General features: G+C 36.7%; 1 protein-coding gene and 1 pseudogene across 1 annotated transcript in view; one reads left to right on the forward strand and one right to left on the reverse strand.

Annotated features, from left to right (window-relative positions):
• Nucleotides 1–1587: 1587 nt before the first annotated feature.
• Nucleotides 1588–16994, forward strand: part of LOC103728115 (calcium-activated chloride channel regulator 1-like) — a 19909-nt gene continuing 4502 nt past the window's right edge. Inside the window, exons 1-10 of the mRNA XM_029560305.1 lie at nucleotides 1588–1743; nucleotides 4127–4267; nucleotides 4459–4606; nucleotides 5067–5175; nucleotides 7436–7613; nucleotides 11784–12011; nucleotides 13379–13618; nucleotides 14628–14805; nucleotides 15847–15947; nucleotides 16653–16910. Coding sequence (XP_029416165.1) covers nucleotides 1588–1743; nucleotides 4127–4267; nucleotides 4459–4606; nucleotides 5067–5175; nucleotides 7436–7613; nucleotides 11784–12011; nucleotides 13379–13618; nucleotides 14628–14805; nucleotides 15847–15947; nucleotides 16653–16910 — 1737 coding nt within the window. The remainder of the gene's footprint in view (nucleotides 1744–4126; nucleotides 4268–4458; nucleotides 4607–5066; nucleotides 5176–7435; nucleotides 7614–11783; nucleotides 12012–13378; nucleotides 13619–14627; nucleotides 14806–15846; nucleotides 15948–16652; nucleotides 16911–16994) is intronic.
• LOC103728120 lies at nucleotides 3165–4013 on the reverse strand (annotated as a pseudogene).

Below are 16994 nucleotides of genomic sequence, written 5' to 3' on the forward strand. Positions count from 1 at the left end.
CTTTTTTCACATGAATAAAAAGGAATGAGGAAAAGTAAGGAACGAATATTTGTTCGTTTATTAGGAATCTATCATGTACCATCACTTATATAAAGTATTTTCACAGATGTTCTTTTATTGTATGTTTGTTTGTTGTTTGGTTGAGACAGAGTCTCACTACATTACGCTGTAGTATGGGTCACCAAACCCAGCTTCACATATTATTTCATTTAGCCTTCCCCAAATTCCTTTCAGACTGGTGTTACTGACCTCATTTTACAGTCAAGGATATTGAAGCTAGGAGACCAAGAAATATTTTTTACCTAAAGTTTACAGCATAGTAAGAAGTACTATGTGTGTAAAAATAACAAAAGCAATGCAGGTATTATGCAGTAACAATGGGTCAATCAAGTTCAAAGAAAAGAAAATTTCCTTCTAGAGTGGATGATTTAGAAAGGTTTTATGGATGAGGCCACACCTAGGTGGGCCTGGCAAAGGTGGGATACTGCTAGCAGTTGGAGAAAAAAACATTTCCAAAATCCAAAGATTCATTTTGACACTCTTTTTCTAATCTTAGGCAGGCCCAGGGACTCTTCATTCCCCACTTAAACCCTGAAAAACTACATTTACAGCTTTACATAATTAACACATGAAAATGTATAGTATTTATTGGGGCTTATTATACAACAGAGGTCTTGCAAAAGTGCTTTCTATAGGCTACTTCATTTAGTGTTTCCAACATCTCATAACCAGCCTAATACTTCAGAATAAAGAGTCATACAATCCCAACAAAGAAATATGCAACTGACTATTAAGTGACCAGGACAAGAAAGAGTTGAGCTCAAATTCATCTGACTCCAGAGCCAACTCACAAAGCTATTGTATAATAGCCATTTCAAGCTGTAAAAACATTTGTATTCAATCCCAACAGAAATCTTAATTGAACAATATTAAGTTCTCAAGTTACAAAAGGACTTGAAACATTCAATACCATTTGAAAACTGAAACAAACAAGTAGCTATCACGGAAGGTAATAAAAGAAAGTTTTTCCCTTGTTCCGCAGTGTTTTGAACCATTGTGCTATTATCATTCCCATCTCAAGAAAGGATATAAATCATAATTCACTGCCACTCCCCTTCAGCCCTTCTTTGATGTTTGCTTTTTAACATAAGCCTTTTCACCTGCTCTTTCCTGGTGCTGTTTTTTCTCAGTTGCTCACCTCTCTCTAGAAACAGATCCTGAGGACTTCCCTCCCTAGTGCTATTTGATGATGATGGTGACGGTGATGACAATGACGATGATAACTACCCACAACTATGAGGATGACTACACAGACAAGCCAAACAACAGGTCATTTCAATGAGTGCTTCTTGCCTTAGCTGTCCTGGAAATGATAATGACTGCATTTACCATAATCCCCATTGCCATTTAACAGCTAGGTCTTTAGAATAAATGCAATACGGAAGGTCACTGAGAAATACTAGAATTTTGCTGCATCAAATGTATGCAAATATTTTGGTCTTGATTCAAATTCCTGAGTCAAGCAGACACATAAATACCCTCCTTACATGGCCATTATCGTCACCGCAGTGTGTGCAAACAAACACGATGCTAGGTCTGAAGGCTACTCTGTTCTTAACCCTGCATCTCTTGCAGGGGGTGAGAAGCTCAATGGTAAATCTGAATAACAATGGATATGAGGGCATGGTCATTGCAATTAACCCCAGTGTACCAGAAGACGAAAAGCTCATCCAAAGCATCAAGGTAAGAAGAAATGTTATTAGCCTCATATTTTTAACTACACTGCCAAGATTAAAATCTGCTTAGTTGTATATTTTTATTATATATTAGTATGTCAATTTCTCAATAAATTATTAACTAGTGAAGATAAAAAAGACTTTAGAGCAAGTAGAAAAATGACATTGTATCTTTAAAAAATTACTTTTACAAAGCCTAAATAGCTAATCTACATATGAGTCCTGGAAATTCATTATCTTACACATTTTTCCAGTTGTTCATGCTTTCTCAACTTTGAAAAAAAAAAAAAACCCTAAAAATCTACACATCTTATTAAAAAAAATACCACATTTTTGAAGTTGATTTAGTTTTGTTTGTATCAGTACAATAAATGTATTATGTAAATAGCATTTTAATATACCCTATATTCTTGATCCTCTCCATATTATTATGAGATGATTAGGAGCAAGGATTTTCACTCTTACCTAAAGACAGAAATTGAGCTATTTGTAGAGTCATACAATAAATTGCAAAATTGAAACCAATTAATTCCATATATTTTTATTATTACCAATTGGTAAAACTTTTCATTATATTTGATGTTCAGTACCTTCTTGCTAGATTTCTTTAAATTATTTCCTAAACAAAATTAGTATAACAACATATCAAATTTCAAACTCCCAATTTATGTAAATAATCCAATTTTAAGCAAATTCATTAAGTAAGCAACTTACAACAAGATCCCATTTTTTTTGTTCTTTCAACATTTTATTTTTATAGTTCCTGAAATACAAATCAAAATATATTTTTGTTACATATCACCTTAATAAGTTTGACATTCTTTCCAATAAAAGGTTAGTCAATATAGATGCTAATTTCTTTTTTTTAATGACACATCTTATTTTGGAGGAAAATGACAGGAAATGACAGGTCAAAATGATACATGGGATATTGTTTTTCATTTTTTAAGACCTATCCATTAAAATATAATAAAAATAAATTAACCTGTAGCAAAAATAAATTAACCTCATTGAAAAAATAGAAATATTTGGCTTGAAAAATAGGTTATGATTTGTTTTCAACTACACAGAGGAATACAGAGAATCCATCCAAACTATCTAACAGAACAAATTGCCTATTGCTCCTGGACTTGTTCTGTTCGACAGGGGAACAAAAGTTCATGGGAGGGTGCTGAAGACTCCCAACAGCCACAGGACCACTTACAAAATTAACCAAGATTCAATAAAGAAAAATAAATGACCACAGAACAATCACAACAGTTTGGAAGGTGGGTTATAAGCTTAGAACTACTTCAGCAGGAACGATATAGCATGTTCATAAGATTGTGAAGGTGAGAAAACTGTCATTCATACACAATCCCTGTGACACCACTTAGTTTCCAGAACACTAGGGACAACAAAACATATAAAGAGTAAATCCAAGTTGCTTCATTTTCCACCATTCCCCTGAGTATTTGATAAAGCCAAGCCACCTTTGGCCACTTGCCGGAATGTCTTTTCTTCTTATTCTCAATGTAAATACTTGCTTCTTGGGTCACTAAACAATTTTGCTTCTTCCACACTGTCCTCATCATAGGCTAAGTGTAGAGGAGTGGTACCCCCAGGGTCTTGGATGTTTGTGGATGTTCTGTAGGACAGCAGAGTATGAATCATCTCCAAGTGCGCTTCAGGTACACCTACTGTCTGGTGCATTGCTGGAGCCTCATAATGTCCTTAGCATGGGGATCAGCCCTGCCTTCTTGCAACGTGACAGCAGCTTCATGCTTGTTTCTCCAAGCCTCATAATAGAGGGGAGTGCAGCCATTTTGATTGATAGTATTCTCTTGCGCATCTTTTCCCAGAAGGGCTTTTACAATCTCCTCCAGGCTAACAGAAGCAATACTGTGAGGAGAAAACGAACCTGCTTCGTCTTTATTATTCACTGGCGCTCCAAGTTGCAGCAAGAATTCAACAATTTCTGCATGCCCATCTGAGCATGCCTAGTGCAATGCAATTCTGCTGTCCTGGTGAATTCTAGTAGCCAAGGATTCATCTACGGACAAGACAATCTTCTTCAAGTCTGCATGCTCCCTGCATAGGCCAGCCTGGGAACCATTAGTTTAGACACACTTGTCTCCAATTTGCTTTCCAAGGATCTCCCCCAGGCTCCCAATCCTAATCACTTTTATTCACCGGTACCCTCTTTTCCATCTCCAACCTAGCCTGCTGAGTGGAAGGGTATACAGGTAAATACACAGTTGTCTTCGGAGCACGTTTTACAGATTTGAGAAATACCATAAAATTATCCTATACAAGGGAAAAGGGCTTCGATTTACTTCTAGTTTGTGTACAGACTTTTATGCTCATTTTGCTGTGAAACTGCTACCACAATGTATTTTTGATCTTGTCAGGAAATAGTAACTGAAGCTTCTACTTACCTGTTTCAAGCCACCAAAGGAAGATTTTATTTCAGGAATGTAAGCATTTTAATTCCAACCACCTGGACTTCAAAACCTGAGTACCTGATGCCAAAACAAGAAACATATGACCATGTAGGTATTTTTATCTGGCTCCAAAACTGTTTTCTGTGCCTCTTAAAAAAGAATATTTAGAAGTTTTGGTAACTGCTGATCACTCTGTTAGAAATTTAGTTAATAATATATCTTTCCTTTATGCAGATGAACAGGTTCTTACTTTAAAATTTTTTTGTTTCTTGGGATCTGACTGTTCTTCTGTGTTTCAGGCAGATGTCATAGTTGCAGACCCTCATCTGAAATATGGAGACGACCCCTACACACTCCAATATGGACAATGTGGGGATCAAGGACAATACATACACTTTACTCCAAACTTCCTATTGACAGATAATCTGTCTATATATGGACCCAGAGGTAGAAATATCTATTTTATACTTTCTATTACCAATGGGGGAAAATATATTATCATTAATGCAATTTTTTCAAGATTCTATGAAAAGACAAATAAGCATTAATATTACTTTTTTTTTTTTTTTTTTTTTTTTTTTTGAAAAAAAAGTTACCCCACCAGTCTACCTGGAACTCACTATGTAGACCTGACTGGCCTCAATCTCAGAGATCTGCCTACCTCTGCTTCCTGAGTGCTGGGATTAAAGACAAGTGCCATCACCATGTCTGGTGTTCAACTTATTTCTTGGTGTATACAATTCTAATGAAATTAATCATTTACTGGCATCATCCTATTTCAACATTTTTAGCTAATGAAAAGTACCAATTTCTAGAGTTCCTCAACTCAGATTAGGATATGAACAACATATTTAATAGAAGAAAACCACATTCAAATAAGTTTACAGGTGGCAATGTTCTCTCACAGGCAGAGTTTTTGTCCACGAGTGGGCTCATCTCCGGTGGGGAGTGTTCGATGAGTACAATGTGGACCGGCCCTTCTACATGTCCACAAGGAACACTATTGAAGCTACAAGGTACCACTGTATTACAAATCTGTTCTTAAAACGTTTTACTTATGACTCTTCAGGTTTCTGTATAGGTTAGCAAAGGCTGCGTCAAGTGGTTGGGTGCTCATACAACCAATCACATATTCGAACTGTACTATCAGGTATAAATGTGTATCAAATCAATTCTAGTGAATCCACTTTGGGATGAAGGTCAGTCAGGAATTGGGACAGAAGAAAAATGAGATAGCTAAATCCCAAGACATCAGAGAATTATAATTCAATCCTACACACTCATTTATTTTTGTACTGTTACACTTTTATTTCTTCATACATTTAATACTAAATTCTGCATATGAGAGAAGACATGATATTGCTTTCTTCCCCCTTCCCCTTCTCTCTTACCTACTATTATATCCTTTTTTTTGTTCTACTCAATTCATAAGGTACTTTTTTAAGGTACATCTGCCTCTTTGAAATAAATTAAATTCCTAGAGCTTCAATGGTAAATACATTTTACCGTTAAATTGATGAAAAATTTATTTCTCAGAAGGTAATGGAGAAAATTGATTTTTTAAGAAAAACAATTCTGGGAGTAGATCTAGTAGACCTTATTTATGAACTGATAAGATGTTTAAGTCTTTAAAAATAGCAAGTGCTTAGAATATACAGAGTACTGAGAACATGAGATGTTTCCTCAGTGTCATGAGGAAATAAACCTTTGAGAGAAAAAGGTGATGGAAGAGGGGTACTAGAGCAATGCCTGTCCCGTCCTCTCTGTGGTGTTTGCTTGGTCTGCAGAGCTGCCTATAGAGTTTCAAGAAGGCTGAGCTGCTCTCAGATCCAGACCTCACTCCCACTTTCACACCACAAAACTATGCTTTGCCCAGACAATGCCTATTCAACATTTAAATATTTCTTCTCTAGATAGCTTTCTGCTCCTCCTAGTTCAGGTTAGATGCCTTGGGGAGAGCTCCTGGGCCAACCTGTGTGCACTTCTCTCAGACTTCTATCAACCAGCCCTAACTTAGATCCAATTATATTCCCAATAAACTTTCATATCCGTAAGCCCTGAGGGTTTTTTTTAACCCTCTAGCAATAATCCTAGTATAAAGCCAAAACTAAACAGAGAATTACCACATGATAAATATGTGAGTTCAACTTTGGGGCTAATCCTAGAGCTAACTCTCTTTAAAAATATTATCATCTCACTTATCCTTACAATTCTAACAAATCTATGAAAATAAACTAATATCATAAAGCTTAAATGGGAAGACATTCTGCATATAAACAGAAATCTTTTAGAATCCTTCCCCTATATCCTACCCCACTCCCCCAGTCCCTGCCAGAGACTTGACAATTATCTTTATCACGAAGCTCAATGGTTTGATGTCATTTTGCTTAATTTCTTCTTTCAATCTAGCTCATTGATTCTTAAATTTAAGTTGCAAAATAATATAATCTTAAAATCATGTATATCATACATGGAAATTTGAGAGGATTTTAAACATAATTTTGACATTCCTTTCCCCACTAAAAAACCAATTCCTGCCGGGCGTGGTGGTGCATGCCTTTAATCCCAGCACTTGGGAGGCAGAGGCAGGCAGATCTCTGTGAGTTCAAAGCCAGCCTGGTCAACATAGTGAGTTCCAGGACAGCTGGAGCTACAGGGAAACCCTGTCTCAAAAAGACCAAAAAAAAAAAAAAAATTCCTCTGTAACTCTTAAGCTCATTTAATCTTTATAATATCCAAGAAAGTTTGAAATTACTGTTGATAGCCCAAAACCACAGATTAATTAATCTTATTAGCAAATAATGAATGTTTATTGAGTATGAGATGAAGACACTATTGTTATTGAAACCAATAGTAAGCAAGGGTGGAATATTGTGCCCACGCCTGTCAAAATGCAGTGTTTGGTATGTGACAAAGGACAATGATTGAGGGAAAGATTTTAGGGTGTTGGTCTTTAATTCCTGACTTGCCTGGGTTCAAAGTGGGAGGGTGTGTTTGGGTATGGTGGTGCATGCCTTTAATCCCAGCACTCAGGAAACAGAGGCAGGGGAAACTCAGTATGTTCAAGGCCAGCCTGGTCTACAAAGCAAGTTCCAGGCCAACCAAGGCTACACAGTGAGAACCTACCAAAAAAAAGGTGGGGGATGGGGAGGGAAGGAAGTGGGGAAATGAACTTTAGCTGAGGATGCAGCTGTGTGGGAGAGTGCTTGGCTGGTATGCACAGGTCCTCAATTCAATACCTGGAACCACAAAAATAACCTAACTCTTTTATCATAGATGCTCCACTCATATTACTGGCAAAAACGCAGTCAGTGACTGCCAGGGAGGCAGCTGTATAACAAGGCAATGCCGTCGTAGTAACGTGACAGGGCTGTACGAACCAAAATGTACATTTATCCCAGACAAATCCCAGACTGCCAAGGAGTCCATAATGTTCATGCAAAATCTTGATTCTGTAAGTACTATTTCTTGACTCATAGAGAAGTTCTTGAGAAAAATTAAGTATTGGATTTTAATACTTTGTTTTTAAGTATTGGATTGGATTGTCTACTGTGATAGTGTGTACTAACAAAGGGGAAGAAAATACTCATACAATTAGTAAGGCTGTTTTTCTAGCCCATGTCAGGATGTGTCTGGAAATTATCCTACCCTTTCTTATTAACCTGAGTCTTTGCAGATGTAGCTCTGTACTCTTCTCAAGTGAGTCATAGAATGAATTATTTTGATCTTATTTTTAATTCTCTCAAATGTTGCTTCTACTTCTTTTCTAAAGTAATGTGCAATGGAGTTTTCAACTGACATTCTAAATTTTCATTATCTTCTCACTAAAGTACACAATTATGAAATGCTAATATTATGAAAATGTAGATGGTACTGTCTCCACAGAACAGATGGAAGAACAAAAGTTCACAAAGCTAATGTGTGACCTAAGGTATCTGGTTCAAATATATAAAGTTTGATGGGCAATATCAGGTGTGTTGGAGTCAAATGGACTTAGTACAGTTTGAAACCCAACCTGTCATTTGCAAGCTGCCACTCAGGGAAAACTACTACATCTGAAATTCAGTTCCTTCATCTTTTAACTGGGAATTAAAATATGCATTTCACTTTATTAAGTTTATGAAATAATATAAAACAAAGTATTAGCACAATGTTTGATGCAAGGTAGGTACAAAATAAGTTTAAAATTTTTAAATTTATAATATATTTTAAAAATATCTAGATGTCATTTTCCTAGATAACCCATTCTTATTCTTTTTTATTTGTAATTGGCACATAATTAGTAATTTTAATTGAAACACAATAAATTTTATCAGATACAGTATGAAATTTCAAGAGAGGTATACAGTGTGTGGTGATCAAATAGGAGCAATTAGCATATTCTGCACCTAAAAGGTTATCCTCCTTCTATGGGAAGAACATTCAAAATAGTCTCATCACACTATTCTGAAACATAATTAAAGTGTTGTTAACTATGGTCACTCTATTGTGCTGTGGGACCCTAGAACTTATTCTGGCACTCTAAGTAATTTTATACCTGTTAGCCAACCCCCCTAGATCTCCTCCTTCCCACTCCCATACCCAGTTGCAAGTAACCAGCTTCAACATATGAGCACAGTAACCCAGCATTTGGCTCTCTGTGCCTAGTTTATTTCACTTAGCACAATGTCCTCTCGGCTCATTTACGTTGAGGGAAATGATAGTGCTTCATTCCTTTTATTACTGAATAACTTGTTTCATTTTATTTTGGTACTTTTGAGACAGGGTCTTCCGTTGCCCCAGCTGGCCTGGAACTTGCTATGCAGACCAGACTGGCCTCGATCTCACAGAGATCCACCTACATCTGCCTCCTGAGTGCTTAAAGGCATCCACCACCATGTCCAGCTATAATTAAATAATATTTTATTGCATGTGTATATATGCCACATTTTATTAGTTCATTCATATACTGATGGACACTTAGGCTGAGTCTACATTTTGGATACTGTAAATAGCACTCATCTAGCAGGGGGATTGCTTGGTCATATTGTATCTCCCTTTTTAGTTTAGTTTTGGTTTGGTTTGGTTTTTTATATTTTATTTATTATTTCTATTTTATGTGTATGTGTGTATTGCCTGTGTATAGGTAAGTGCACCCATGTCGTGCAGTACCCGTGGAGGACAGAAGAGGCTGTCGGATCCCCTGGAACTGGAGTTACAGACAGTTGTTAGCTGCCACGTGGGTGCTGGGATTCAAACCCGGGTCTTATGCAAAAACAATCAGTGTTCTTAACCACTGAGCCATCTCTCCAGCCCCCTAGTTTTGTTTTGATTTTTTTAAGAAACTCCATACTGTTTGCCCTAATGAAGGCTGTACTCTTCCACATTCCCAGCAACAACACAAAGTCCCCTTTGCCAGCATCCTCTCCAGCATTTACTTGTTGTCTTTTTATTAGTCATTGTAACTGGAGTGAGATGGTATCTCACTGTGGCTTTAATTTGCACTTCCTTGACAATTAGTGGTACTGAACATTTTTTTTCATACTCCTTTAAGTCATTTACAAGTCTTTTCTCAAGAAATGTCTATTTAGATCATCCAACCACTTTTAATCAGGTTATTTATGGGGGGGGTTGCTGTTGAGCCCTTGAGTTCCTTATAAATTCTGAGTAGTAATTCCTTGCCAGACATATAATTTTCAAATATTCTTTGCTATTGTGAAGGTTGTCTATTTACTGTTATGTCCTATGCTGTGCATCCCAATCCTAATGTAAACATATTATGTTTGCCTAATGAAAGTTTATGCAAATTTTAAAATATTTAAAAATATGAATGTATTCAAAAATAGCCAATCAAAGTAACAGCTCAATTAAAAGAAAACGTTCATATACCAAATCACTAGCAACGTATACTTCCACAGGCAAGGATTTGCAAAGCCCTATGGTTTCTGATAAAATTTTTAAATGTTGTGGAACATAGGGATGAAAGTTCAAGTGAAATTATAAGCTTGAAGTTTTCTTCTAAAACCTGTAAACTACCTCAAGTTTTAAGTGGATGTTCCTCCTGGAAATATTTGGCATGTGATTCAGGACAGTTCACTTTAATCATTTGAAACTAGAACAACACAGGTTCATGTGACATACTGGGATGGTCAGAACAGAGACTGCCTATCCCACGTCACACATGGCTGAGGCATGTGACTGTCTGTGGTAACTCCCACTGCCTACCTGAAGCATGAGCAGCGAGGAAGAAGCCTATGTAGCTGAAATATGCGGGACAGCTAATCACATAAGACACTGTTCAGAGACAAATAACTGTTTTAGACATAGATCTTACCCAGAACAGAATTAACTTCTACTTACCATAATATACATTAAATACATTTCAGAATATGAATTCAGACCCAGGACATACATGATACTGAATGTCCTATTCCCTGATTTTTTTTCCCTTAAACTCCCATTTTTTCCTGTGTCAGGCTAGGCACTGTGTTAGAGCTAAGAACAAACACTTACAGATAAATCGTTCTGGAGAAACAGTTCCGTGAGTGCATAGAAATACCAGGACAAAACATGTAAAACAAAGTAGGAGGCTGAGGTGTGAACCATTGTGGTATGGAGGTTGGAAAATGGCTTCTGTGGGAAGACCACAGCAGCAGGCAGATAAGAGCCCTGATTCAAAAGCGGTGGCAGTGGCAGGGAAAAAGAGACCAGGCTTGGTGGGCAACAGCTAGAAGTGATGTGAGCACTGCTTTGTTTAGTCTGTATTTTTCCCCCATCCAGTACAACCCTGTTTGGGAGATTTGAATCAGAGCCATATTGGAAACAAAGCCAACTCTTAGAATGTAGATATACAGAGTATTCAAATGTAATTATTTTGTTCCTCTGAATCTGCAGAGGACATTAAAATGATGAAATGACCCTGTTAAAAGACAATTTCTATAAGTTTACTGTAAGATGATTTCCTTCCTGAATGCTGTGCTAGTTTATGAGAACACTCTTCCAACTTGCTCTTTTCAAAACCTGGAAGATTTTCACAGACTCTATAGTAATAAATACCCATTGGCAGAATTACCAGATATAATTCACCACTCAGAGAGAAACATTTCCTAATTTCCTCCCTATGCTCTTATTACATTTTCAAGAGTATTGTTTTATGTTAAAATTCATCAGAGCTAATAACAATTCGAGTTGTTGGAATACCCGTCCTCAAGTTTTGGGTCAAAAATAAAATGTGGAACATAGACAATTAAAGAAGGTCACTTATTCTACTCCACTTTGAGGAGATAGACAAAATTACCACAAATCCTAGCCCTTTCTCCTTAATTCTCATTTCCTTAATTGAGTTAACTTCCTTATTTCAAGGCTTGAACTTTCCAAAAATTTAGAAGGAAAGCAAGAATCTAACTTAAGTTTTTCACAGGTGACTACCACTGTTCATGTTTAAGAACCTCTAGAACAGTTAGGCGTACCTGCTGATAGCCTCACTCACTTTGCCTCCAAGCATGCAAAATGGAAGTCAGAATGTTTCATTATGAACTAGTTTTAAATGGCAGGAGATAAAGCTGTTCAAGATTAATGTGCTAGCTAGCTACATAGTTGCCCTCACAACTTATGTCATTATCATGCTGTAATTGATTTTTTTCAGGTGACTGAATTTTGCACAGAAGAAACACACAATACAGAAGCTCCAAACCTACAAAACAAAATGTGCAATCGCAGAAGCACATGGGACGTAATCAAGGAGTCTGCTGATTTCCAGGAAGTCTCTCCCATGACAGGAATCGAAGAGCCACCTCATCCTACATTTTCATTGCTCAAGTCCAAGCAGCGAGTAGTCGTCTTGGTACTTGATAAATCTGGAAGCATGAACTCAGTAAGACAGCTTTTTTCTAACTCTCTTAAGTATTTAATAGAAATATAATTTAATCCTGTTTTGGTTCTAACAAGCTAATGTTCACATATTTATGCTTTATTTAATTTCAGCACAACTAGTTTACATAGAAAACCCACTAGCAGACAATATGGTCAAATAAAAGTAATGGTTATAATCATGTTGTAATATTATTGATAATTCTTATCCCTTAATGATTAGTTCTAACTAACTAGAAAACAATGTAACTGAACAACAGCAGCAGCAAAAGTCAGATGCAATGGTACATGCCTATAATCTCAGCTACTAAGGAGGCTGAGGCAGGAAGATCACTTGTGCCTCTGAGTTTTAGGCCAGCCTGGGAAACATACTAAGCTCTCATCTCATAAAAAGGAAGAAAATAAATACATGAAAATTATCCATAATTCCATCATTGAACATATTTCACTTCATTCTTTCGTTTTTCTTAATGGGCTTGCTTTTCTCTTCAAAAATATAATGATATTTTGTATGTTTTATAATCTGATTTTTACATAATATACCTTAAACATGGTTCTATGAAAACATTTTTAATGATTATGTAATATGTACATACCAAAATTTAGTCAATTCCCTATTGTTGGACATCCTGGAGACCTACCCACTTAGTGTTATTTTAAGAACACATTCTAGGGCCTAGAGAGATGGCTTGGTGGTTTAGAGCACTGGTTGCTCTTTCAGAGGACTCAGATTTGGTTCCCAGCACCCACCTGGCAGCTAACAACAATCCATAACTCCATTCCAGGGAATCTGACGCCCTCTTCTGGCCTCCACAGGCATCGCATGCACTTACATGCATGAAGACAAAACACTCATACACATAAAATAAAAAATAAATTTAAAAAAGAAAAAATATTTATTTCCTTCAAAGAAGTTCTGAAATATATGATTGTTAGCTTAAAAGGTAGGGCTATTACAAATATAACTGATTTTTTAAATTTTTATTTGTCATTTTTATTTTATGTGTATGAGTATATTGCCTGCATGTATGTGAGTGTGCCTGTGTCATGTAATGTTGCAGAAGTCAGAAGAGGCCTTCGGATTCCCCTGGAGCTGGAGTTAAAGGATGGTTCGTAGCCGCCATGTGGGTGTGAGGAATCAAACTGGGTCCTCTGTAAGAGCAGTCAGTGCTCTTAACCACTGAGCCATTTCTCCAGCCCCAAATATAAGTGGTTTTTAAAAGACTATTTTTTAATGAAATGAAGAAGCTAAATCTTAAAATCTACAAACAAATTATTATCAAGATACACACTTCTTAAGCGATTTTTGTCCTTCATGAATCTGTCAAGTTCTAAAGAGACTCCAGAGTTGTTCACATCTTTCTTTTATAGAGAGGTGAAGATGGTGTCACTCGTCTCACTCGAATGAATCAAGCAGCAGAACTGTACTTAATTCAAATCATTGAAATGGGATCCTTAGTTGGCATGGTCACATTTGATAGTAGTGCTAAGACTGAAAATAATCTAGTAAGAATAATTAATGATACTGCCTATCTAGAGATCACCACACATCTGCCTCAACAATCTTCTGGTGGAACTTCAATCTGCAGAGGACTCAAGGAAGCATTCCAGGTACATGTTTAAAATTACTACCATTTGCCATTTACTACAGCTTTTAACTTTGCCCATTTATCTTTGGGTCATAAGTTCATTAGTTCCTCATTAAAATATTCTATGACCTGATCAAGACGAATAATTTGTGGAGGGAAAAAAGTAGCCTCTCTGCCTATCTATTTATAGCTATATCCACCCTGTTCAGTTTTCCAAGGTGTAATATTGAAATGCTGAACAACACCAGGGGAAGGGAAAAGAATCAGTGAGCATACTATAAACTTACTGAGCTTTCTGCATCCGATAGTCTGAATTTCTAAGGAGAAAATAATGAAACTGAGGAAACTGTGGAAGTGTGAAATTAGAAACATTTAATATTGTGGGTAAGAAATCCCTGGTTCATCAAATTAAATTGACATTTAAAATTCATGGAGCTGGGGCTGGACAAATTGCTCAGTGGTTAAGAGCACTGTCTGCTCTTGCAGAGACACGGGTTTGGTTCCCAGCACCAACATGGCAGCTAACAACTGTCCATAACTTCATTTTGACATTTAAAATTCATGGAGCTGGGGCTGGATAAATGGCTCAGTGGTTAAGAGCACTGTCTGCTCTTGCAGAGAACCTGGGTTTGGTTCCCTGGGCACTGCACAGTATGGGTGCAGTTACACATGTGCAGGCAATATACTCATGCACATAAAATAAAAATAGTAAATAAAATATTTTTTAAAGAGTCCAGCTTTCACGGGCATTGCACAGTATGGGTGCAGTTACACATGTGCAGGCAATACACTCATACACATAAAATAAAAATAGTAAATAAAATATTTTTTAAAGAGTCCAGCTTTCAAAACCTATACATCACACTTACTTCTACATGCCAACCCAGCTTGGAATGATAATGCAGTTTCCTTTTGCTTACTCTTGAGACATAAGACTAAAGACTACTCCAAGACTACAAAACAGTTTATTCTTAGTTTTAATGTATTCAGAAATGATTTTCTGTAATTAATAGTGTGGCTTTTATTATCAGGCAATTACTTCCAGTAATCAGAGTACTTCTGGTTCTGAAATCGTATTACTAACAGATGGGGAAGACAATAGTATAAGCTTATGCTTTCAGGAGGTCAAACAAAGTGGTGCCATCATCCACACCATCGCTCTGGGACCCTCTGCTGCCAAAGAACTGGAGACTCTGCAAACTATGACAGGTAAAACTTTGGAATACAGTCTGGACAGATAATAAATTTATAGTTTTTCCCATTCCAGATTTCTTATAAACTGTAAAGCTGCTCAAAAATTCCTTGTCTTAAAATTAGTCTTTGCTGCTTCCTGGTCCTTCAGAATATGCTCTTTTCTTTCCTCCATCCACTTTTTTTATACCAGCTTCTCAAATTATTCAATATCTGCTATTTTCATTCTTCACCTCGTTTCTATCAATACCGCTAGATGCTTCTTTCTCTTTGATAACTCACTTCAAGTCCAAAATTATTACAGTTTCAAAATACTGTTCAATCCCACATAAAAGACCTAGATAGCCTTATTTTACAGAAAAGAAATGGAAACCTAGAGACTGCAAATGATTTCCATAGAGTCCTGATAATCTACTGAGACCTCTTTCCATCATCCACCATGCTCCCACCAAGTCTTATTGAACTTTGCTATTTCTATCCAGTTCTACTAACACATTCCAATCCTGACTACACAACCTTCTGTCTGGAGTACTTCAATTTTCTGTCTTGCCTTTCTGCTATTTATCTTTCCATAAATGTGGAATTAATGTCGTATTTGCAACATCATTTGTCTTTTGCAATCTATTGTTTCCTAACTTCTCACATCACATTGAAGTAATCTGTCTCCCCTAATGCCTACATTGTCTATTTATTCAATTACTCAATTTTACTTCATTCTAAACTGTCATTATCTAATTGCATCTGGTGTGTTTTTGATCCAACTATAGAATATGCCATTGATTCATAAGAACTGCTTACATTTCATTCCTATCACATTACACAGCTCTTAGACAAGCATGAACTTACTTTCGATGACTGATCTAAAAACAATTTAAATTATTTAAATTTCCCCTTATTTTAAGCAAGGTTCTAGTTGCTATGGGATTATAATTGGGACATTACCACACTGATGGTCTTGAAAAGTCATCTTTTGTATAATTTAAAGAAATATGAAGGCAGACTAGTAAATATGTCAATGACAGCACAAAAGTAAAGATATTCCCATTTAAAATTCTTTAGGAGGACGTAATTTTTCTCCCCAAAAAGATGCAAGTGGCCTTATTGATGCTTTCAGTGGAATCTCATCTGGAAGTGGTGACATCTCTCAGCAGGCCCTCCAGGTCAGTAAAAATTCTTTATTTTCTTATAGTTGCAATACATCTCCATTACCCTAATTATTAACTATTCTTTCTATAACAAATAACTGCTACCTAAAAATATTTCAGATGAATAGAAGAAAAATATCTACACTGATTTTGAGTCCTCCATGACTTATAGCTACCACTTCTCTTGTATTTTTCTATTCCTTACATATGATTTGGGTTGGTAAAATTCTGTAGTGCTCAGTAATTTTTTTTTTTTTTTGGTCTTTTTAAGACAGGGTCTCTCTGTAGCCCCAGCTGTCCTGGAACTCACTATGTAGACCAGGCTGGCCTTGAACTCATAGAGATCCACCTGCCTCTGCCTCCCAAGTGCTGGGATTAAAGGCGTACACCACCATTTTAATGGAATTTCTGTGTGTGTGTGTGTGTGTGTGTGTGTGTGTTATGCCTGCATGTATGTAAGTGCAACCATGTCATGCAGTGCCCACGGGGGACAGAAGAGGGTGTTGGATCTCCTGGAACTAGAATTACAGTTGTTAGCTGCCATGTGGGTGCTGGGCTTTGAACCCCGGGTCTCTCAAAGAGGAGTGATCTTTCACCACTGAGCCATCTCTCCAGCCCCAATTGAAATCTTAACAACAAATTTAAAATTTCTCTGAACAAAACTTCAGAATTCCACCATAATAACAAATGGTTCTGTGTTTGTTTTTATTTATGGAACAGTTGGAGAGTAAAGCCTTGAATGCTGCAGGGAAGGGATGGCTAAACGGCACAGTGCCTGTGGACAGCACCATTGGAAATGACACCTTCTTTGTTGTCACCTGGGCAACACAAAAGCCAGAAATTGTCCTTCAAGATCCAAAAGGAAAACAATATACAGCCTCAGATTTCAAAGAAGATAAGTTAAATATTCAGTCTGCCCGTCTTCGAATACCAGGCATCGCAGAGGTAGGTCTGTTCTTTATTTTCACCATTAATCAATTTGCATGCTTGAAAATAAATGCTTTTAATGTTAAAACAATAACAAATCATTTATCATAAAAAACAAGTTAAATAGAATACATA

This window comes from Nannospalax galili, unplaced genomic scaffold, assembly GCF_000622305.1.
Source record: "Nannospalax galili isolate Female #2095 unplaced genomic scaffold, S.galili_v1.0 scaffold9, whole genome shotgun sequence".
Classification (NCBI taxonomy): Eukaryota; Metazoa; Chordata; class Mammalia; order Rodentia; family Spalacidae; genus Nannospalax; species Nannospalax galili.